The 24802-nt window shown below is 35.7% G+C and overlaps 1 protein-coding gene across 1 annotated transcript in view; it reads right to left on the bottom strand.

Annotated features, from left to right (window-relative positions):
- Positions 1–1458: 1458 nt before the first annotated feature.
- Positions 1459–24802, bottom strand: part of LOC150100343 (acid ceramidase-like) — a 179320-nt gene continuing 155976 nt past the window's right edge. Inside the window, exons 12-13 of the mRNA XM_090402680.1 lie at positions 20434–20490; positions 1459–2169 (exon numbers count right to left, since the gene is read on the bottom strand). Of these exons, the coding sequence (XP_090258806.1) occupies positions 2083–2169; positions 20434–20490 (144 nt within the window). The 3' untranslated portion in view covers positions 1459–2082. The remainder of the gene's footprint in view (positions 2170–20433; positions 20491–24802) is intronic.

Genomic DNA, 24802 nt, shown 5'->3' on the forward strand with positions numbered 1-24802 from the left:
GATATCCTGCAACTCAGTGTTACACAGGAAATTATTACCATCATTGCTTTCATGCGTTTCTATCCTAACTGGATTCAAGTCATCTGATATCATTAACAGCACTCTCCCATCTCTTCTGTCATTCCTAAAAATACTATTATATACTTTGCACTCGATTCCAGTTAAAATATCCAACTCTGAGAGCAGGTTTTGCCAAAGTCAACAAATTTTAGGTCACAACATATTCACCAAAGCAACAAACTCAATCACCTTGTTTCTAATGCTCCCAGCATTGGTGTATAGACATAACAGGTTACCTCCTTGCTTTATCTTATACTTAAATTTACAGTCTGCTTGGGACATCTGGGCAAGTTTCTCCCCCGCCCCACCACATGCTCAAAATACTCAAACCTGAAGTGTATGTGATCGATTCAGCAGATTCATAACCCAAATATAAGCCAAAAACTACACAAAATGCAAAAGGGAAATATAGCAAGGTGTATTAACAGTGAATTGCACTGAAATTAGACAAAATAATTCAAGATATAAGCCGAAAATTGCATAACATTGGGGAAAGTTACCTAAGTGGATAGTCAAAATCTTGGGTTTAAATCAGGACTCGGGACAAAATCAGGACTAAATGAACAAATATTATAAATCTGGTGAGAAAATGAATATTAAAAAAAAAAGTATTAAAATAGGCAGGAACATTGGAAGCATAAAGTGCCTTCGCAGTAGTAAACCTGTAGAACAAGCAAAATATTTCAGTTATGTAATCACAATTTTTAGTAAAGATGACAAATTAAATTTAAAAAGATAACAGAATAAGCAAACCTGGTATTGTGAGAAACCAGCATAATAAATTTAAAGAAAAAAAATTAGCCAAAACACTAAACTGACAGTATACAAGACAGTGTTCAAAGAAGTTTTAGCTTAGGGATGTGAGAATTCTGAAAAGAATTACGAAGTGACATGGCAAATCATATTAAAAATTAAGTTATTCAAAATAATCTGACATTTGTTAGCTTCAAGAATGTGTGAGCAAAGCTCATTTAAGGAGGTAACATAGCCACTTGAACAGAACTTACATGCCAGGGATGACAGGAAAAAGATCAAGAGGAAGATAAAGATTTAAGTAGATTGATGGAGTCAGAAGTAAATTAGAAGACCAAAATACAGATCTGTCAATATTTGAGTCCTGATAAATACAATAAATTTGTAGGAGTTGTTAATAGAAAGCTAATAATAATTTAAATGTATTCATGTAGTATTACGATAGCATCCTGTATATCCCTCGCGTGCGCGCGTGTGTATTGATGATGTATTTGGAACAGACAATGCAATAATGAGTGAAGACAGAGAATGCATATAAAATATTTATAATGAAGTAGAGTAAATGGTTAATTTACATAAAAATTACACAATTTAATTTACATAAAAAAAGATAAATCATAAAAAAAAATTAAGACAAACCCAGATTCAGAGTCCTCAACTTTTTATTTTGAAAATATCTTAATACTTTTGACATAAAACATGAAAACCAAAGGATTAAGTACATTATTTACCCTATAACTATATTTAAATTTAATACAAAAATATTTTTGAAGTGTATTTTACAAAAAAAAAAGTGATACTGAATGCAATTGCATTGCATAATTGCACTGTATTAAGATCAAGCTTCATCAGTATATGAATTTTTATTGCTTATTGCTTGCAGATCAAAATATTTTAAAGAATTAAAAGTTGTCCTAATATCTAGAAGAGTATTATGCACATACATGCATACCAAAAGTCACATTTATTTGCAAATTTACAAAGTGCTTTGTAGGAAAATATATGGTAAAACAGATCTAAATTAGCAATGATAAAGTTTACAGTACCATACATAAGCTGGTAGAATGACATGAAGTGTCAACAAACAGAGATTCAAAGACAGGTCAATATGATTCAATCCATGCTACTGAGATTCACAATATTTGAAACTACTTCTGTCAGTGAAATGTGCTCCAGAAATAATACTTCAGATTGTTTTTCACATTGAAGCTCAGTATTTGAGAGAGTAAAAGAAAATAACAGCATCATCATTAAAATCTTTTGGAGTATTTACCAAATAGGACATGGGCTCTTGCAATATTGTAGGTAAGTCTCCAAGGTACCATTTACTTGCATAAGAGAAGTATATGTTGTTAACTGCAAAATAAGAATATTTATTTAATAGATGGTTATGATTACATTAGTTAAACTGCTATAAAATGAGACCCCCCACCTTTCCATTACAACATCTAAAAATGAAATGTTTTATATTTGCTATATTTAAAAATATGTAACTGTAAACAAGAGAAGGAATGTGTCCTGTGAAGTTAAAGAAATGAAAGAGAGGAGATACAATAGAAACATACAAGTTGGTAAGGGGATCTTACAGCTCATGACGGGTGGGAAAAACTTGGCATCATCCCTGAAAACTAAGTAAGGATGTGGTTAGAAGCATGATTCTTCTCATGGCATATAGTGAGTGAATGAATTATAATCATTCAGAATGGAGTTATGAGACTCATGACATGAGGCCCATCCCAGGACCCCCCCACAAATTAAGTTTGCCCAGTGGGCAATGTGAGTGCATCTTTACTGAATGTTTTCAAGGATAGGTATGATAAATATTTAGGTATTATGTGACTTCCAAAGAACCTTCTCTAATGATCCAAGCAACACTCACAGACACTGTTGCATAAAATTAAGAAACTATATGGCATAAATAGATATTGAAGAAATTATAGATTCATTAACTTTTTTTTTTTGTGTTTATTATATAGTGTTTATACAGAATACCAGACATGGTATGCTATATAAACCTATAGCATTTATATATTTTATTATAAGTTTATATCTTATACCCAACATTTAATTTCTTCCAAGCACAAGCCAGATAGCAGTCCTTGGATGCAGTGCAATATCACTGATGCAAATTCTATATCTAGCAAAATTTTACCTATTTGTTATTAAGAGGTTACAAACAAAACAATAGTAATTTATATCCTGAATTAGTTTCATTCAGTTGATAATATGTTATTAAATTAAGGACCCTTCTGATCACATAAGATTATAAAAAAAATTCTATTTCTTTGAAAAACAATATATGCTGATGGCTGTCTCTGAAACCATATAGAATTATATCAACTATTTAAAGAAGCAATGCAGAGGTGCCTCTTGGATGCAAATCTAGAAAGAAGTAGTTGGTGCTGATTTTGGCATATCAACAAGCAAGTGCCGTACTACCAATTTCATTAATCTCTATATAAAAAATGGTCAATGTTTATAAATTGATAAAAATTATATCTTGGAAATTCTGATAATGGTGATTAAAAGAAAAGAGGTTGAAGGGAAGATACAAACTATTAATATCTCTATTTAAAGTTTCACAAAATTTATTCCAGTGATGTGAATTAATGTCCTGTTTTGGAGTACTTAAGAATCAAGTACTCCACATATTTTTTTGATATTCCTCTATGTTCATCATCATCGTCAAATTCCTGACATGTACCCACAAGGGGTGTACAGGATATGATAGTACTACATGAAAGATTTACTTCATTATTAACTTCCTATCTACAATTTTCCTCTAAATCAGTCTATTACTTGTCAAGACTCCAATATTATCATTATCAGATCTTATATTTCTATCATCTAAGGCACATTGTACTGTATCAATCCACCTATATCTTGGTCTTCCTCTGGGTCGTTTTCCTGCCAACCTGGCAGAGAACACTTGTTTTGCTAATCTTTTCTCCCATATTCTGTTTAAGTGACCATACCACCTGAGATTAGCTCTGCTAACGACTTCCTGGATGCCGACAATGTCAACTTCTATCCTAATATCCTCGCATTTAATATGATATTGCCACTGATGCCATCTGTTCATGCCCCTAATCTTTCTTAGGACTCTCATATCTGTGGTCTCCAGTCTTTGGTCATGTTTTTCTTGTAACCCACCTCTCAGATCCATAATTTAAAACTGGCTTGAACACCGTCTTGTATAAAGCTAATTCAGTGTTCCGACTAATTTCTCTCTTATTCCATATGAATTTATTCAATTGACTTCCTACCATACAAGCTTTGTTGATTCTGTTGTCTATTTCCATATTTAATTTACCATCTGCACTAAAAATCGTGCCTAAGTAGCTGAAATGTTTTACTTGTTCCTCAGGTTCCCCGTTCACAACACAGTTGATATTTTCAACAATTCTACCTATTTTCATTTTCTTTCGTCTTTTTAACGCTGACCTTCATACCATATCTATTACAACAATTATTCAATTTAGTCAGGAAATCTTGTAAACTTGTAGCGGATTTATTCAGGAGTATAACGCATCCGCATAGAACAAAGAGCTGACATTGACATCTCCAATTCCGATATCATGTTTAATACCACTTTCCTTCATAATAATTCATATAGATAATGAATAACAGAGGGGATAATGTACATCCTTGTCTCACACCAGATTTAACATTAAACCATCTTCCTGTACATCCTTCAATTCTAACTGCCGACTTACAACTCAAATACAGATTAAGTATTGCTTGATATAATGCCCCATTGACACCATATAACTATGGTGTATAACTATGTAGTATTGAATAGCATCTCTCTTGGCACCTTGTCATATGCCTTTTCCAGATCGACAAAACTTAAATACCTATCTTGTTATATTCCCATGCTTTCTTGACTATTTGTCATAAAGTGAAGATCTGATCCTGACAGCCTCTATTTGGCCTGAATCCAGCTTGTTCTTCACCAAGCTTTTCTTTCACAATTCTTCTCGACCGTTTCTCAAGTATACTTGCATAGATATTGACAGGAACACTCAGTAGGGAAATACCTCTGTAATTCTCACATTCAGTTTTATTTCTCTTTTTATATATAGGCACTATTAGAGCTCTACTCCAATCATTGGGAATGCATCCCTCTGTCCAGGCTTTCTGAACTATGCAGTGCAGCCACTTCACCATACTCCACCATACTTCAGCATTTCTGGTCAAATATCATTACTCCTGCTGCCTTTCCATATTTCCAGCCTTTGATGGCTTTTTCTACTTCAAGTATGGATATGTATTCCTGACTGCATGCCTGGTCAGTGTTTTTGACCACTGTGCTATCACTGCTGGTTTCATTTAACAATTTTTCAAAGTAATTACTCCATACTTCAAGCATATCTTTTTCTCCCGTTTTCATGTTACCTTTATCATCTCTAACTCCTTTTACAGCATTCTTTCCTCCATTCCTAAGCTTCTTCAACAACCTCCAGAATATTTTGCCACCTTCTTGATATTTATTTTCTATGTTCTTGTCAAAGTCCTACCATGACTTTTTTAGCTAGTTTTACACACTGTTTAGCTTTCTTAGATTTGTCTCTGCATTCTCCACGAGCACAAGCTGACTTATTTGCAGAAACCTTTCATATGCTTTCTTTTTTTTCCTTCACTGCCTCTTTAACTTCCTGTGTCCACCAGGGAGTACTAATTTTTCGATCCTTGCAGACAACTTCACCACATGCCTCTCTAGCTGAATCAATCAGGGTTTTCTTTAAGGCTTGCCACTGAATCTCCAAGGTTTGGTTCCTATTCTCAAACTCTTTCATTTTTCCTTCAATAATCTTTGTGTATTTTAGTCTACAGTTCACATCTCAGAGCTGCTCAACTTTTATTCGCTTTAAAACTTTCTTACATGTTATTCTTTTCAATATGACATTCAATTTTATCCTGCTCAAGACTAAATAATAATTGCTTCCAATTTCAAATCCTCTGTACACTCTAGTGAACAGTGAGAAAACATCACTATCAACAATAACATAATCGATGAGACTTTTCTTATTCCTTGCCTCTTCTCTCCATGTGAATTTTTGCACATTTTTATGTTGGAACATGGTGTTAGTAATAACCAGTCCATGTCCTGAGCAGAAATCCAACAGGTATTTGCCATTATTATTAGCTTTGCTCTTTTCTCCAAATTTTCCCAAAATATTTTTGTATGTCTGACAATCATTTCCTACTCTGCTATTCAGATCCCCAACAAGGACCAACTTTTCCTTTATCATTTTGTCAGTTGGTTTTTCTAAAGCATTAAAAAATTCCTCCACTTCTACCTTAGTAGAACCTTCTGTGGGACCACAGGCACAAATAAGTCTCATTGTCAAATTCCCCATTTTGATATTTTCCCACATCACTCTACTTGAGACTGCCTGCCATTCAAGAGGATTAGCCTCGTATTTTGTGTTGAATACTATGGCTACTCCTTCTTTTCCTTGATTGTCATTGCCTGAATATAACACTTTGTATTTATTGCTCAGAAAGATCTTGCAAGTTTTTGTCTTTTCTGTTTCAGTCACCCCTATTATGTCGATCTGGTACTTATCTAATTCCTCAGCTAGCTCCATTTCTTTGCCATTCAGGCTTCTTATGTTGATAGTACCGATCTTTAACTCTGGTGATGTTGAGTTGGGGTGTGTTTTCAGATTTGTTCCAGTAACAGACTTTTCGCTGTTCACACTGGCGAAAACAACGGGGGCCTTGTTTAACCAGGAGCGCCCCAGCCAGCATGAAATTTTGTCATGATGTACCATCATTTTTTATTTTGGTTTAACCAATAAGAATACAATTTGGTCGGCTAAATCCCAAATTGCCAGCCCATCCTCGTTCGTTCAGTATCCAGGTAGATACCCAACAGGGTGCACCACGAGAAGGTGAGGATTGGACATTAGGTCAGAAGCTCTGGTCGGTTCTCTGCATTCCTTTAAAGGCTATGTGGAGGTCTCCTCTCAGTTATACAGCTTTGACCCTTAAGCACCCCAATGTTTAATGTTCCTCTATGTTTAAGTTTAATAATAATGTAAACTTAATCATGTTGCTGTCATAGCAACCCGAACACCGCTTGAGGGGTATATATCTGGAAATTGACCATGATGATTCATCTAATGTAATGGTATGGCATGTTTTAATCTTTTTTACCTTTCATGGCATTATTATTACTATTATTAAGATAGACCTCCAGAAAGTCAGGAACTCATTGAGGAAGGTGACATACTACCTTCACCAGCTGTTACATATTTTCTTGAATTCATTCACACTACTTGCACACACACACACACACACACACACAACATCCAATGGCAATCCATTCCAATTATACACTACTCTATGAGGAAAAAATGCTCTTATTCCTCCTCCCCCATTCTTGACAGCATTAATTCTCAACTTTCAAGGATGCCCTTGCATCCTTTCCCCCACTCTCCATATCACCACTCTCCCCCATAGTTAAAATGAAAAATTCCATCTACTGAAATTCTGTATGTCTCAATCATATCAATCATATCCCTGCTTTCTCCTGTTTGCTAGTGATTGCAGTCTACAATTTCTCAATCTGTCTTCATGATCACTTATCACTGATATCATATTTAACCCTCTCCTTTGCACTCTCTCCACTGTATCAGAATCACCACAGAAACCAGTAGACCAGACGATATTTTTAATACACAACACTTCATAAACAAAATTAAAATCATCATGCTCAACAACGAAGATTTATTAGTCAGCTTTGATGTAACTGCACTTTTTACCAATGTCCTGATAAATGGCACGATTCTTCTCCTACAGAACAAATTTCCATCCGATAACACTGCTCTCTTTGCCCACATACTTCGCTCTGGGTATTTCATGTGGCAAAATAATTTCTACTTGCAAAAAGAAGATACGGTCATAGGCTCACCACTCTCCCCGCATAGCTAACTTTTATGTGGAAGACTTCAATCAAGCCCTAGATTCATCAAGTTTAAAGTCCTAAGTGTGGCTCAGGTATGTTAATATATTCACTATTTGGTCCCACGGCCACTAAATATTAAATGCATTCCTAAGCTACCTGAACAAACAACAAACATATCCAATTCAATTTGTCCATGCATACACAATGGTGTATGCATGGACAAATGCATACACCATTGTGTATGCATTATGAGGATCGGCTGAGGGAATGTGGACTGCAGAGTTTGGTGGATAGAAGAAGGAGAGGTGATATGATTGAGACTTTTAAACTGTTGAGAGGTGGTTACAGTGTTGACACTAGGGAGTTCTTTCGCTTGGTTGAACAGCGGGAAGAGTGATGACAAGAGGCCATCCCTAGAAGTTACAAAAGGAAACTGTGAGCAAGAGGGTAAGGAGTGGTTTCTTTGCGTGGAGGGTGGTTGAACCGTGGAATGCATTGCCTGATGGAGTGGTGGGAGCAAGAACGGTCAATGAGTTTAAAGAGTGGTATGATAAACTTTGTGTTTCTTAGGGTGGGGGGGGGGACCTCCCCTCGATGAGTCTTGACAGACTTTATGTTCTTAGGAAGGACCTCCCACGATGAGTCTTTTGACTCCATGGAGGCCTGAATAATAATAATAATTTGGTCACATGGCTCAGATACATTAGATTTCTTGTATCCCCTGTAACCCATGCACTGCACCATATACTTAATTTCCCCACTAATATTTCATTGGTAAACCATTAGGGAATATTTATAAATATCTCCTTATTACCTTCTTCTCTTGTTAAAAACATATCAAGTGCAAATGATTATTAAAGTAAATTCTAAAACAAAACACATTTTGCTGATATATAACCTCAAGAGGTGTGTAAGATATTACACAATTACTGTACACAAGTAATTCTACCTCCGATCAGGGAAGGTGATCATATAGTCTGAGAGGTTGCTCAACATGTGGAAATTTTAGTCAAGAAAGAGTCTATGCGAAACTACAAACCAGGCAATTATGACAAATTGGAGGCAACTTGGAGCAGTGTCATGGCAAGTGGTCAAGGACTGTTTGAGCAAGGCAGTATCAGAGAGCATACCCTAGGTTAGGAGGATAAACAGAGTAGGGATTAAGTGGATGACTAGCAATATAAAGCAGGAGCTGCAAAAAAAAAAAAAAAAAAAAAAAATCATTGTAGAAGCAATATAAACAACAAGGTGATCACACATTGTCTATATGGATCACATTATGAAGGAAAGTGGTATTAAAACTGCTATCAAATTTGCTGATGTTAATCTTAGCTCTTTATGCAGATGATGTTATACTTCTGAACAAATTCACCAGAACAAGCTGGATTCAGGCCTAATAGAGGCTGTCAAGGATCAGATTTTCATTTTACGACAAATAGTTGAGAAATCATGGAATGTAACAAAGACCTGGAAAAGGCATATGTCAAGGTGCCAAGAGAAGAGCTCTTCAAAATGCTACAGTTGTATGATGTCAAAGGGGCATTATATAAAGCAATACTTAGTCTTTATTTGAGTTTAAGTCAGCAGTTAGAATTGGGAAGTACAGGAAGATGGTTTAATGTTAAAGCTAGTGTCAGGCAAGGATGTACATTATCCCTTCTGTTATGAATATTATCTATATTGATCGCATTATGAAGGAAAGTGGTATTAAATCTGCTATCAAATTTGCTGATGTTAATCTTAGCTGTTTACTTTATGCAGATTATGTAGTAAATTTGGTATGAAAATCAGCAATAAAAAGACTGAAAATAGACGGGTGCACAGAAAACTTCAGCTGTATTCTGAATGGAGATCCTATAGAACAAGTAAAATATTTCAGCTATTTAAGCACAGTTTTTAGTGAAGATGGTAAATTAAATATGGAAATAGACAACAGAATTAGTAAAGTTGGTATGGTAAGAAGTCAGCTGAAGAAATTTATATGGAATAAGAAAGAAATTAGTCAAAACACTAAATTAGCTGTATACAACACTGTATTAAAACCAATTTCAACTTATGGATCTGAGAGCTGGGTTAAAAAAAAAACACTTGATCAAAGACTGGAAATCTCTGATATGAGAGTACTGAGAAAGATTAGTGGAGTTAACAGATGGCATCAATGGCAGTATCACATTAAAAATGAGGTATGGTCACTTAAACAAAATGGGAGAGGAAAGGTTAGTAAAACAAGTTCTTTGCTAGGTTGGCAGGAAAAAGACCCAGAGAAAGACTAAGATGTAGATGAATTGATATAGTGCCTAAGAATGCAAAAATATAAGATCTGATAATATTGGAATATAGACAGATAACAGGCTAATCTGGAGGAAAATTTTTGATAGGAAGTTTGTAAAGATATAACTTTTCATGTAGTACTATCATAAGATCCTGTACACCCACTGAGGGTATATGTCATGAATTTGATGATGACGAAAAGAAAAAAAACAGGTAGATATTATACTATGTGGGACCACAAAACATATGATAAATATAAAACCAATAAATTAGTACATATAAACAAAAATTTATACAAATGTAAATCAAATGGACAATAGCAGACTTCTAAAATTGTTTAGTTATAAAACAATGGAGAAAGAAGAACTGAAAGACCGAGAAAGTGATGGCATGAGACCAGAACAGACAAGAGGTAACAATTTTTAGTTAAGATGGCAAATCTAATATTGAAATAAATAGAATTAGAAAAGCTAGTATGGTAAGGAACTAACCATGAATTTATTTATAAATGGGTCAAATATTTGACCAATTTTTACTTAGATTTGAGATCTAGGATTAGAAATAATACAATTATTCAAAGACTAGGGATGACATATATGAGAGTTTTGAGAAAAATTATATTTTTTCTTAGAACTCTCATATAAGGGAGTGAACAGATGGCATTAACCTCCCTACCAGCCTTGACATATATATATACATCCACCAACATAAGTATGTGACGCATACAATAGATTTGGAGAAACATGGATAAGAAGTACTTGCATACAATTATCAGTTATCTACAAGAGGTGTGATAATCCTTCACATGCAGGGGAATACTTAAAGGGATCAACTTGCATTTGTAGCTTGTCTCAGAGCCAGCAGGAACAAAACAAGTGGTTCCTTACAATATGATGCTGTGTGGCTGTAATTTGAAACAGATATGCCAACTATATATTTTTATATTTTCCTTTTACAATATAATTATAGTTTGTTATTAATGGCAGGACAAAATAAGAGAAACTTCCATTCTAAAGTGCAATCTTTGTTGTTCATTCTAAAGTATATATATATTTTTAAATCTCAGAAGAAAAAATGCCACTGATTTATATAGAAAGTGGTTGCTATCAATTACTGCACATAAATCCTGTATTTACCTTGAAAAAAAAATGCCAGAATCATTTTTTTATATTACCTGATTATGGTTAGATGACTATAATCAGGTAATTTTGATTTAATGAAACAATTATTTCATAAAAATACTGTTACATAATAAGCTAGCATTACTAAGCATCATGAAATAAGTAGTTCCTTACCAGAGCAGCACTAAGGTCACGAGGTGAACTTAGTGGTAGATTTGAGCAGTGCTAAAAAAAGTGTTTTTAATTAGTGTATAGTGTGGCTTTTATTACAAATTGTGTTGCATTTTTTTCAGTTTGGATACAAGTGTCCTTTAGTAGTGTTGTTGTTGTTTGTTGGAATTTTTTTTTGTTGTTGTTTATATTGTGTTTTGCTACATGTTTGTCCATACTGCTTCTGAAAATGGCATCCATAAAGAAATGCACATAAGTAGCATGAACGGCTTTGGTACAAAGATTTAGCTCTGCCTTGGATTTTTTGCAGTGGACGCTTTGCAAATGTATGCATTGAAAAATGTGAAAGATTTCTGGTCTATTTGGATAAATGAGAATAAGGAAAGCATTAACGTATGTGAAAAGTGTTTTGATAGATTAGTGTGATTAGAAATGGGAGCAAGAGTCAGGACCATAGTAGAAGAGCTTAGACAAGAGTTAGTGAAAATAAAAAGTGAAATGAAACATCTGGAGGATATTAAACATCTAAAGAAGAGATTGGCTTATGAGAATGAAAAGAAGGAAGTTAGTATTATAATGAAAGAGTCAAAGGATAGTCATATGTCATTGTATATGGACTCATTAGAAGTGCGATGACTAATCGAGTGCACAAAACATGCTTTCCTAGTGGTACAATGAAGCAAATAACTAATGAGTTGCAGAAAAGGAAAGATGGGTATCAAATTTAGTGGTAGTCGTGGGCATGTTGATGGAGACTTGAGGAGGTTGTTGCAGCAGGTAAAGAAGAATAGTGTTGTTGGAAAAGTCATAGGTGTGTTGCCCAGATATAACAGTGAATTGAGAAGGAGAGCAGAGATAACGAATAGTAAGATGGCTGAGTTTGTGAGGCAAAAGGGGTTCAATTTGTAAATCTGTGGAGTGAATTTGAAGGATAGTTGGAATGGTTTAAAGCTGATGGACTGATTGCATTTGAATTGATTTAGTATTGGGCATTTAGAAAGGCTATTGTTTTCTGAGAAGGAACAGAGTCAAGGAGTTAATGTAGTAAATGATTAGAGTCTACTTGTGAAGCAGGATAGCACAACTAAGCAGACTGGACGACAGGAGGAAGATGGGTATGAGGTTGAAGGTGTGGATTCAGCAGCATAAGGTGATGGAATGCATAAAGATGAGGATGAGACAGGCAAAATCAGAATCAGGATCAGGGAAATGGGAGTGGTCAAACTGAAGAGAGAGGTGTGGTATAGCAGCTAGAATAGAGAATGTTGGTGCTGGTAGAATGGAAGGAAAGACATAGGAATTGTTATATTTGTACACAAATGTAAGGAGTATTCGAAACAAGAGAGCTGAGTTTGTTGCATTGATTGAGTCAGTATGCCCAGAGATAACTGGAATAAGTAAAATTTGGTTGTCTGAGTAGGATGTGATGTCAGGAATAGAAATATAGAAATAGAAGGATATATGATTTTCCCAAAGGATACAAATGTGAAAAGAGGGAGAGTGCTCTTAATGATTTACAGAGAAACTGTGTCCATTAAGTGTGGAAGTTGATAGTGCATGCACAGATTTTTAATCTGTGTGGTATGAAGTTGAAATAAACAAGCTAGTATATCTGACAGGATGCTGCTGCTATAGGTCAGGGAATGCAGAGAATACCGACTTAAATGTTTAGGCAAATTAGTTGGGCATGTAAGTTGATGATAACTTCACAAGATGTAGTTGTTAATGAGGCATTGACACTGCTGCCAGTTGGAGAGTGATCATGAGATATTTGTTTAGGTAGTAATGAAACAAGAAAAGGCTACAGCCAAATGGAAATATGTGGGAATATAAAGCAGGTGATTATGGAAGCTCTGCAGTCAGTTAGCATTAGGATGTTGGGTAGATGACCTGAGCAAAAAAGATGTTGACAATGCATGGAAACCCAGAAGGCAGCAATGTATAACTGCATACCAAGGGTTAAGCAAGTAAACAGAGTAGGAGTGAATTGGATGAACAGTGAAATCAAGCAAACTGTAATGGAAAAGAAAATGTTATGGAGGAGGTACAAGACAGTATAGTGGTGATTGGATCCAAGAAGAGTATAAAGTGCAGGCTAGAAAGATGATGAGCATGGGTAAGAAAGAAAAGGTGATTTTCTTTATGTATGAGAGGAGACTGGCTGTTCAGTCCAGGTTAACTCAAGGGAATTTTTCCACTATATGGCAAGCAAAAGAAAGAATAATTATGGCAGGGTGATATTAATGCAGCGTTTCCCAAATCTTCCTATGACGAAACACTTCACAAATCCTGAAATTTTAACTGAACACCATGGTTAGATTCCCAGCATTTAAAACCATTCCAGGCTCATATTAATATTCATTTTGATAATTTTTCAGGGAAGACATTCACTTTCCACGGAACACCAGTGTTCCAAGGAACACAATTTGGGAAACCTTGTATTAGTCGATGGTCATGGCAGCAGCATAACAGTGGCAAAGGATATAGTGGAATTATTGAATGAGCACTTTACTATTATTACTATTACCCAAGATCCCATGGAGTCAAAGACTCATCTGGTAGGTCCTTTTATCATACACACAGCTCATCATACCATGCTTTAAACACACTCAAATTCTCTGCAGACACCACATTCTCAGGCAAGGCAAGGCAATCCAATCATTAACAACTCTGCATGAAAAAAGCTTGCCTCTCACTCCCCTACTCACACCCTCTTTATACAGTTTCCAGGGATGACCTCTGGTTCTCCCCTGATCTCCCACTATTTTCTGTAGAACTTCTCCAGCATTGATCCTATAAAAACCCCTTACCAACTTGTAGGTCTCTATCATATCTCTGCTCTTCTCCTGTCCACCAGACTCTGCAAGTTGCATCTTCTCAATCTGTCCTGATACTCGACATTCCAGAGGTTAGAAACTACCATAGTCAATCACATCTGGACTCTTTCCAACATCTCATCGTCCTTCTCAAAACCAAGTGACCAAATCTGGGCACAATAGTCCATGTGTGGCCTAATCAAAAGCCTTATACAATGGAACAAGAATCTCTCTACTTCTACAAGTCAGTGTCCCCCACATCATTCCCAGAAGCCTTTTTGTTGTCTTCACAATTTTGGCTATGTGTCCCCTAAATTTCAGATCCTTATCCACTATTACCTCCAGATCTCTTATTTCCTCCACCCCCGACAATATATCCTCACCAAGCATAAATTCTGCATTCCATCTTTGTTTTCCAAATTTTAAAACCTTACATTTGCCAGTCTAGTTGGCCGAGTGGTTAGCATATGTGCTCTCCAGCCAAAAGGCTGTGGGTTCAAATCCTGCCGTGGGTATGGATGTTTATGATTGTCTATAGAAATACCAGTGGTGGTCGGTGGAGAAGGCATTGGTGTAGTTGCGGTCAGTTGGCGATGGAATGATGGAGACAGAGTTGTAGAGCAGGTGCCCTCCCTCAATGAGTCCTTGGACTCCCTGGAGGTGTCAAATAATAATAATAATAACAACATTTTGCAACACTGAACTTGCATCCCCATAACCGTGCCCAATCACTCAATTTATTCAAGTCTTCTTGTAATGCCACAACATCTTCTCTACTCTTCATGGTTCATCCCAACTTTGCATCATCTGCAAACAACTGAATATCTCCATCCAAATCTTCACCAATATCATTAGTATACAAGTTAAATAACAATGGCCCTAAAACAGACCCCTGAGGCACACCACTAGGTAACTTTCTTTTTCCTGGATATCGCTCCCCCATACATGACTTGTTGATACCTATCAGATAGCCAGTCTCCAATCCAAAGCAACAATCTAATATCCAACCCCATCCACTCCAGTTTGACTATCAACTTATCATGTGGTAATCTATCAAAAGCCTTTGCAAAATCTAAGTATATTCCTTGGTATCCTTCTCCTCTGTCCAAGGAAGCAGTCACTTTATTGTAATAAGTAAGATTACTAAAACATGACCTCTCTTTAGTAAATCTATGTTGTCCATGAAAGATAATACCATTGTTGTCAACCCAATTCTGGATCCTGGTTCTCACAAGCTTCTCCAACAACTTAACTACAACACCTGACACACAGATAGGTCTATAGTTTGATGCTTGAGTTCTATCACTTCCTTTAGGAAGTGGCACAATCTTGCCCTCCTTCCACTCCTCAGGAACTTGACCAAGTGCAAAACTCATAGTAAAAAGATATGTCAAGGCAGATGTCAACTCCCTGGCATCCTTCAGAATACATGGTGATATATTATCAAGTCGCACAGCCTTATTTACATCTAGATTGCTTAACTCTCCATACACATCTTGCTCACTTACAGTCAGTCTCTCTTCCCCCATCATCAACTGCTCTCAATCTCTTAATGAAGTCACATTCACAAGATTGAAAGACCTTTATGAACTGCTCATTAAGTATCATCTCCACCACATCTTCTGCAACAGCTGTCTTTATAAGTCATCCTTCCATAATCATTCTATCTTTTGCTGGCTGCATATCGAAAAATCTCCTTAGGATTTTTTTTTGGCTTCATTTGCTAACTGCTATTCATACCTCACTTTAGCTACCCTCACCAACTAAGTCACCTGCCTTGTCTGGTGACTTAGTTCACCAGACAAGTTCTTTGTAGTGCTCATGGAATTGGTTATTTCCACTTCTCTTATGCTGCCTCCATAATGCCCTTTTTCTCTGTATCGCATGCATAATCTCTTTATTCATCCATTTCACACCTACCTTATTTAACCTTCTCACCCTTGGAATACATTTAGGCATTGCATCTGCTAGATTGCATCCCCCCAGCTGCATTGATCTCTTTTCCAGCAAACTCCTCATTCCATGCTACACCTGCAAGCTGTCTTCTGAGCTCTTCATAATCACACTCCTTGTAGTTGCACATATACTCTTTTCTTACAGAGGTCCTCACACTGCTGGCAACCACCCAGGTAATCACCTCATGATCACTTTCACACAATTGGTGGGTGATTTGACACCTCATTTATAATTACATCCTCTGATGAGATGACCAAATCCAAGACCCTCAAATCCTCATGTGCCCTCTGTTACATACTGTCTGAGGTAGTTATCCCTCAAAAACTCAAGAAACTCATTTTCTTTACTTCCAGTTGCTATCTCATCATTCCAATCTATATTGCCATAATTAAAATCGCCCATAATGATCACTCTTTTCTTATTTGCTTGGCTAATTTGATTATACATTTCATAGTCACTACCATCCACATTACCTGGTCTATAACAACATTCAACCAAGTATTTCATTCCATTCACCTCTATCTCACCAATACTGCCTAAAACCACTGGCTCTATTTCCCTCTTGCATCTCTACTTTGTATGGACATAACTCTTTCTCTATCATCAATAGCACTGTCCCTCCCTTTTTACCCCTTCTATCCTCACGAAACACATCATACTCTTCCATCTTTATTCCTATCAGGATGTCGTTCTCATCTAACCATGTAATAGCTCATTCCTGGATCTACAGCGAGTTCCACTGATACCACTCATTCAATGTGATCTCTCCATGCTCGACTGGGGCCTTTTCCCTTTCTGCTTATTCATTTTAGAACCATCTTCAATTCCAACGGTTTCCTCTTGATCCTAGGTCTTCCTATTCCTTTCCTGTCTACACATGCTCTCACATCCTCTTGGAGCATCCACCTTTCTCACGCTGTGTATCCTTGTCCACCCTGAGCCTCCCCGTTTCCCTGTTCCTCTCGCACACCCATTCTCTCATTTTCTATACTCATGCCACTCACTTCCTCATTCATAACCACCTCTTCAATCTCTCCTGTCTTACTGTCATGCTTTTCCACATCACTTCCCACTTGATCTGATTCATTCTTTGTACTCACTTCTCTACCTTCCAGCAGCAGTCTCTCCAAGACCATAACCACTCAAATGCAGTTAATCACTCCCATACAGTTCACTGCATCCTTCAAACTCATTCCACACATTAACAAATTATACTCCCCTCACACATTTCAGCCAACATATCAATTCATAATCCTTGCTCTCTGCCTCATCTCACCACAGTCATACCTAGGCAACATGCTTACTACCCTTCCTGTCATACTATTGTCTTTTATCCATCTAAGCAGCCGCCTGATATCCATTCTGATGTGCTCTCTATCCTCTGTGAAGTCATTTGTACCTATTAAAGCCGTCAACTCCTTTGCTCGCTCGCTCCCTCCCCCATATCCAATGCCTCAATCACTCACCTCATTTTACCTCCTACAAAACGTACCTTGTGCATCCTCTCATCCAGCACACCTTTAATAATGGAGTCCCCATACAATGCCACTCACTCATCTTTTGTTAACTCTTTCGTACCTACTTGATTTGGTTTAATCGTTTTCACCTGAATTTTCTTAATTTCACTCTGCATCCATTTCACCCTCTTGCCTCATCCAACCCAATTCAACTTTAGAATCTCACTTCACATTCTTTCCATCATTCAATCTTTCTAATTTTTGAACTCTCGACTCCTGCTTCATACTTTCGCTCTCATTCATCCTTTTGAGTTTCCATACTTTCGGTCCATGCATCCAACTTTCGTTATCATTCATTCTTTCGATTTTTCCCACTTTCGAACCTTGCATCACACTATTTCCGGTTTCATTCATTTCTTTCGATTTTTCCAATTTTCGAACCTTCATTGCGCTATTTCCGGTTTCTTTTGTTTTCTCAATTTCATTGCCTTCCACCGCATTTGCCTCGCTTTCATCCTTTTTACCATCCATTACAGTTTTCAAATCACTCGTTTTCTTTTTCAATGATTTTTTAACAATTTTTCACCTTTCTTTCACACTATCCTTCTCTTTCAAACAAGCACTCATTCTTCACACAACATTCTCGCTACTAATACTTTGTCATCAAATTCATATTAGCACTCATCGAATCCTCGTTTAGCTCACACTTCGCACATACACCCTCCTTCCATCCACCTTAAATGTCCACAATCATCTATGTAATCAAAAGAATACATGTAGCACACCTCGCTCTTCACGAAACGACTGAAATATAAGTTAAAGTCATGCAATGACAAAGCTGCTGCCATCTTTCCTCTGCCGGTTACTACTCTAAGGTCTAATAACAACGAATCTGTAAATAAGTTTAGGCAAAATATCCCACACACTAATAATACTAGTAGCGCACAACTTTTATAGCAGCTCTTACTCAAACAATCGCTCATATACAATTAATTATTTCAAGAATAACTTATGAATCCAGAGCTGTTCTTACACACCGCCGCTACGGTTGCCTCACAAGCGCTCTCCTTATCACCATATAATATATGGGTGTAAATGATGCGGTACAATATACAGAAGGGAGGCAAGTATTAGGAGAATACTTGCAATGAAAATGAAAGAATCAGGAGGTGTATCAGGCGTTGTTGGGTTAGATGATAATAAGGCTGTGGAAATGGATGACATATCAACGTATTCTTAAGGAATGTGCACCACAGTTGGCTATACCCTTCATCTGGTTATTTAATGAAAGTTTTGCAGTTCTAGGACAGAAGTTTCCAATTATAGACCTGCCTGTTTAACTGCAGTTGTGTGAAGGTGTTGGAGAGATTGGTTAAGAATAGAATACAAGATTGGGTTGATGGACATAGTATTCTTTATGATGGTCGGTATGGATTTATAAAGGGTAGGCCCTGTTTTAACTATTTACTAGCATTTTATGATAGGGTAATGGGTGTGTTAGATAAAAGAGAATCATATACAGTGATATTCTTGGACTTTGCAAAAACGTTTGAAATATACCAAATAAATTTATAAATCAAAAAAAAATAAATAAATATCATCATATAGCACCCCAATGGTGAATTTAGGAACTTTTTCCTTTTTTTATTCTTTCTCCCAGATATCACACTTCCAAGTGACGCCTAAATTTTTATTTATTTAGTATATAAATACAAGATATATGTACGTGAACATAAAAATAGAGCAGCTAAAAAAAATGGTTTGTTTTTCAATTATCACAAAAAAATCACAACACAATTCAAACCTGCTTTGATGCACCACGCATGAAGCAATATGTCAAAGTATGTCAAAGCAAAGCAGCTAATCGGTTGTTGAGTTTGCTGTTCATTTTTTTTTATCACCTTACTGTTTATTTTAAGTTGTGCAATCCATGTAATTAAGTTTTATTTCATGAATAAGAGTATTCTATAAAAATTTACTATTATTTGTTGTCTTGAAATAGCGCCCCTACTGATCAGGTGCATTTGTGCGGGGCACAACCTGCACAGGGCCTGGCCCTGGGTGCAGCAACAGCATTGCAATTGTTTAGGTAGTACAGCTTCAAGAACAAAGCATGCTGGGGAAAGGTTAGTGCCATCACTATGGACAGTATCAACAACCAGAATGAAGAGAAAAATCCCTTGTCCACTTTTTAAATTCTCCTGGCATGTACGGAATTGATTGATATGGAAATTCCAAGCATTTAGTGTTTACAACTCCCCTGGTGGGGAATTTTGGAACTTTTTTTTCTCAGATATCTCTTCTGCATAAAAATAACTAACAAGATTTAAGAATAAATAGAAAATTATAATTAAATTTCAGTTAATTCTGGAATTTGTGAAGAACTATTTCCCATAAAAGGGATAATTTAATTCCATTGTTCCATTTAGATTCAGTCAATGTAGCAAAGTTTCACAACTGTCTTTGTACAAATGTTCCAAGATATTATTACTTTTACAGAGAAACTTAATTTTCTTCCAAAGAACTCAATGTTTGGTGGTGATGGCATGCTCCGCAAATCCCGATTTTTCATTTATTACTCAATCTTGTTAAATTTTTCCTAAGCCTTCAATATAATTAGACCTAGATGCTCTACATCATGTACATGCAGTTTGTACATGTCACTGTAGAATATACTAGTTTCTGTTCTTGTTGTTTAATTTAAAAGTTATGCTAAAGATGCCCTTGATACTAGGGCTAAAATTTTATACTAATAAAAATGTATATGTAAGGCAAATCCATTTTATGTTATTTATTATATCATATCTTACATTCCCATACAATAAGTTAAATATAGACATTAATTGTTTTCAAAAATTATATCTTAATTATTAGAAAAGCTTATTAGAAAAATAATGAAAAGTGTTCCTCACTTGGTTCAACACAGGCATAGTAGATAAAACATTAAATAAGCCTGCCAAAGATGCACCCTGTTGAAAAACAGACAAAAAATTATTAATTATAATATAAAAATTATTTAATAATTTAACAAGAAACTAATGATAATTTAAAAAAAAAAAAGCAATCCAATTTATATTAGTGAAGGTACCTAAATGAACTGAGGGTTACTTAGTATAATGAAAAATATCAATGTCAATACAGCAGTGGGCCTGGATGCTTTGTCAGTTTGTGGGCTGCAAGAATGTGCAAGTGAACTGGCAATGCCTTTGATGAAGTTGTTTAATCTAAGTCTCAGCTGGAAAGGTTCCAAAGAAGTGAAAAGAGAGTAAGATAGTTCAATTACATAAAGGTAGCTCCAAGACAGGAGTAACAAATTACAGACCAATTAGTATCTCTGGAGTGGTGTTTAAAGTATTTGAAAAGTTGGTTAAATGTAAAATTCAGGAATGGGTGAATAGGAATATGATACTCTATAGGGGACATGGCTTTGAAAAGGTGGTCCTGCCTCAGTAATTTATTCACATTTTATAATAAGTTGACAGCAGAACTGGATAAAGGAAATGGAAAAGGGTGTGCAGACTATGATACTGCTGGACTTTGTAAAGATATTTCACAGAATACCACATGGAAAATTATTACATAAGTTGGAGAAAATGGAAATGGATAAGATTTGTGGTCATGGATAAGGAGCAGCTGATAGATAGCCATCAGGGGGTGGTGTATGGTGGAGCAGAATCAAGGTGAATGAGTGTGATTAAGGAGCAGTGGTGCCATCAAGGCATACTAGGACCACAACTCTTTAATTTGCACATCAATGAAACAGTAGAAGATTTGAGGGGGGGGGGGTATCAATTGTTTGCTGATGATCTAAAATTCGGGAGGGCAATAGTTGATCAAGGTGATAGAGATATCTTACAGGATGATTTAAATAAACTGACAGTGTGGGCAAGGACAATGGTTATCAATTCAACGTTGCAAAATGTAAGGTAATGCACTTAACAAAAAAAAATAAAAAATAAAGAGTACATATTTTGTATCATATTTCCTGTAATCCAGATTACAGGATTACAGGAAATTGATGAGGCTGGTGATCTGAGAGTATTGCTGAATAGAAGTTAGAAGTTTAGAGGACATGTTACAAAAGTTGGAAAAATAACTTAAAGGATTACTTGGATGTTGAAGAACACATTGAAGAACTAATTCCTCTTTATATGATTTGGCCACATGTTGACTACTGTGCACAAATTTGGTCACCTGCATTTCTAGGGAAATGGGAGCTGGTGGAGAGGATTCAGAGATGAGTGACCAAGCTCATGACAGGTCTGTGGAACGTTCCCTATGAGAATATACTGAAGGTGTGTGAGTTGCAGTTTAGCTGACAGGTGGAGAAGAGGGGATATGATAAAAACTTATAAGTTACTAAAAGGGATTCTATAAGATTGACAAAGAAATTTATAATACATGGGGAGTAAGGGGGGGGGGAACAAGGAGTCACACTTGGAAGTTGTCTAAGAGTATGGTTAGTAAGGGTGTGCTGACTAGGTTCTTTAGTTTTTTTTGTTTAGCTATTTTTACACATAGCTTAGCTTGCTTACATTTATCTCTGTATTCTTTTAGGGCATCTGTTGACTTATTTACTAGGACCTTTTGGTAAGGACTGCTTTTTTAACTTCTTGTGTTCACAATGGTGTTCTTATTTTTCTATCCTTGCAGACAACTTTACCACATACATCCCTATCTGAATCAATCAATATCTTCTTTAGAGTTTGCTAACGAGACTCCAAGGTTTGGTTCTTGTTTTCAAACTGCTGTAAATTTTCTTCAATAATGTTTGCATAGTTGAGTCTACAATTTACCTGTAAAAGCTGCCCAATTTTAATTCTTTTTAAAACTTCCTTACATATTGTTCTTTTCAATGTGATATCTATTTTTATCTTAGGGAGGGCGCTAGAGTCGCTGAAGAACGTGGCAGAGGATTTGAGCTGTGCTGAAAAAAGTGCTTTTTTAATTGGTGAATAGTGACTTCTGTTGAGTTTGTGCTACATTGTTTATCTGTAATACAAGTGTCCTTCAGGGTTGTTTTGAGAGTTAGTTGTTGTCTCTATATTGTGTATTTTTGGTTACCTAGAGGGAAGAATAGTTGAATCCAGAGAAATATCACTTGATTCATCTCATATTAATAACAGCCTTAGCTAAAATATTTCTGATGTGCACATTGCCACTGTCCAATACTGGTGCACTCGTGTCAGCTCACACACGTAATCAACTTCATTTGGAACTCAAGCACGCATTTCTGTTTTTAAATGTACTTGCGTGTTTTATACTAGATCTGTTAATGTATTTTATTATGTCTCTGTTATTTTTTATTTAATTCTTTGCCTGTGATACCCGAAGAAGATGAATTTTCAACGAAACTAGTCATATCTTAACATTAAACTTTTCTTTCTCGGTATAGAGTCATTTAAATTCATTTTTATATACATTTTCTACCGAGTAAAATTATGAACAATAATATATATATATATATATATATATATATATATATATTAAGGATACCAAGTAATTTTATAAACTTGGTTTTTTTTAACTTGGTATATATATATATATATATGTGTGTGTATGTATACATTTATAAAATTAATTAAATATAAAATTAATAAAATAAATGTATAAAATGTATTAATTTAATAAATCTATTAATTTATAAAATTAATTAATAAATTAGGTTACTATTCTACTTCTTTTTATTAAGCTGGAAAGTCCATGTTTATCACCTTGTTATTTTTATAAGTCTTATGTTTTTTCTTTTTCACCTGAAGAAGTCGGAGCACCGATGAAACTAATCATGATTTATTCAAGGTTTTTGTTATATTTTCTGGGGTTCTAGTCAGTTAAATTAATTTTATAAATGTATATATATGTATGTATATATGCCTTGACTTGCACTACGTGTGGAGTCAGCTAGAGTTGCAATTCTTGCAGGCACAAACTTGACTTAGTTGTCTGTTTGCTTACTTTGGAAATGGAGTAAAACCAGGTTTAAAATAGCTTGGTATCTTTAACATTTATTATACCCAAGGTAAAATTCTTTCTACATCTATCTCTCATCCTGAGATTTTTATTGAATAAGGTTAAAACACCTTATGGTAACTTGTTCTGGTAAAATACTTATATGCTCTGTATTACTATAATCTTGGTATTTCTAGCCTGGCTCCCACTGATGAGACCTCAATAAAGGTCGAAACCGGTCTGAGTAGTGGCCCCTTGCCTTTAATACATAGCATCATATATCTCCTCCAAGAGATGTTTTGCATTAAGGGTAAATATTAAGAATAGTGATCAGAGCTTATCCACCTTTACCACGAGTTGCCTTGACTTGCATGTTGTGTGGGGTCAGCTAGGCTTACAATACTTGCAGGTGCAAACTTGACTTAGTCGTCTGTTTGCTTACTTGGGAAATGGAGTAAAACCAGGTTTAAAATAGCTTGGTATCTTTAACATGTGTGTGTGTGTGTGTGTGTGTGTGTGTGTGTGTGTGTGTGTGTGTGTGTGTCTATATACATATTCTAGCAGAAGATTTCACTTCCAAAAACTTGGTGAGGTATGGGAGTGACCATACAGCATCTATGGATGTCAAATGCGATTTTTTTTTTTTTTTTCATATGCTTTCCAAGATATCTTCTATGCTCTGTAATGTTAGCATCTCAATAGTTTAATGGAAGAATATTGTACTTCTTGACAGGAAACATGCAGAGTATCTAACTCTGATCTTATACAAAAAATAATTTTTATATGAGTCCTTTCAATTGAAGGTAAGTTAGCCAATCTTATGGAAGGCAATATGGTTCCCCCCCCCCCAAAAAAAGGAAATTTGAGTTTTTCATCCTGCATACAGGCAAAATCAACCAGAGAACATTCAATACTATTAGTGGATAGTAGATCAAGGATTAAGTAGCAAAGATGATGGGTTGTGATCTCCTGTGATGAGTCCTTGGACTGTTCCAAAGTATCATATAATAATATTTTACACTGCCATGTATTGGCTTCATCTAAACCTAATTAATGCTGTGATAGGACAGTCATTCCATTTACATAGTCTAATATGTCTTTCAAATGTATGTATTCTCTGTTTAGTATATATGACTATAACACCTGCCAAGTTCTTATAAATGTTCCTCACAATCTAGACAAGATTCAAACCTGGTCTTTCCATCCACTCGTTACTACCAGCTGAACTCTGGAGGCATTATTAAGTGTTATATATAATTATTAAAAAATAAATTTATATGAAGATTTTAAAGGCAAACCATTATGCATTTTCTCTTTTTTTTTTGTAAATTT

The sequence above is a fragment of the Typopeltis vanoorti genome, chromosome 13 (assembly GCF_054136105.1).
Source record: "Typopeltis vanoorti isolate ZY-2024b chromosome 13, IOZ_Tvanoo_1.0, whole genome shotgun sequence".
Lineage (NCBI taxonomy): Eukaryota > Metazoa > Arthropoda > Arachnida > Uropygi > Thelyphonidae > Typopeltis > Typopeltis vanoorti.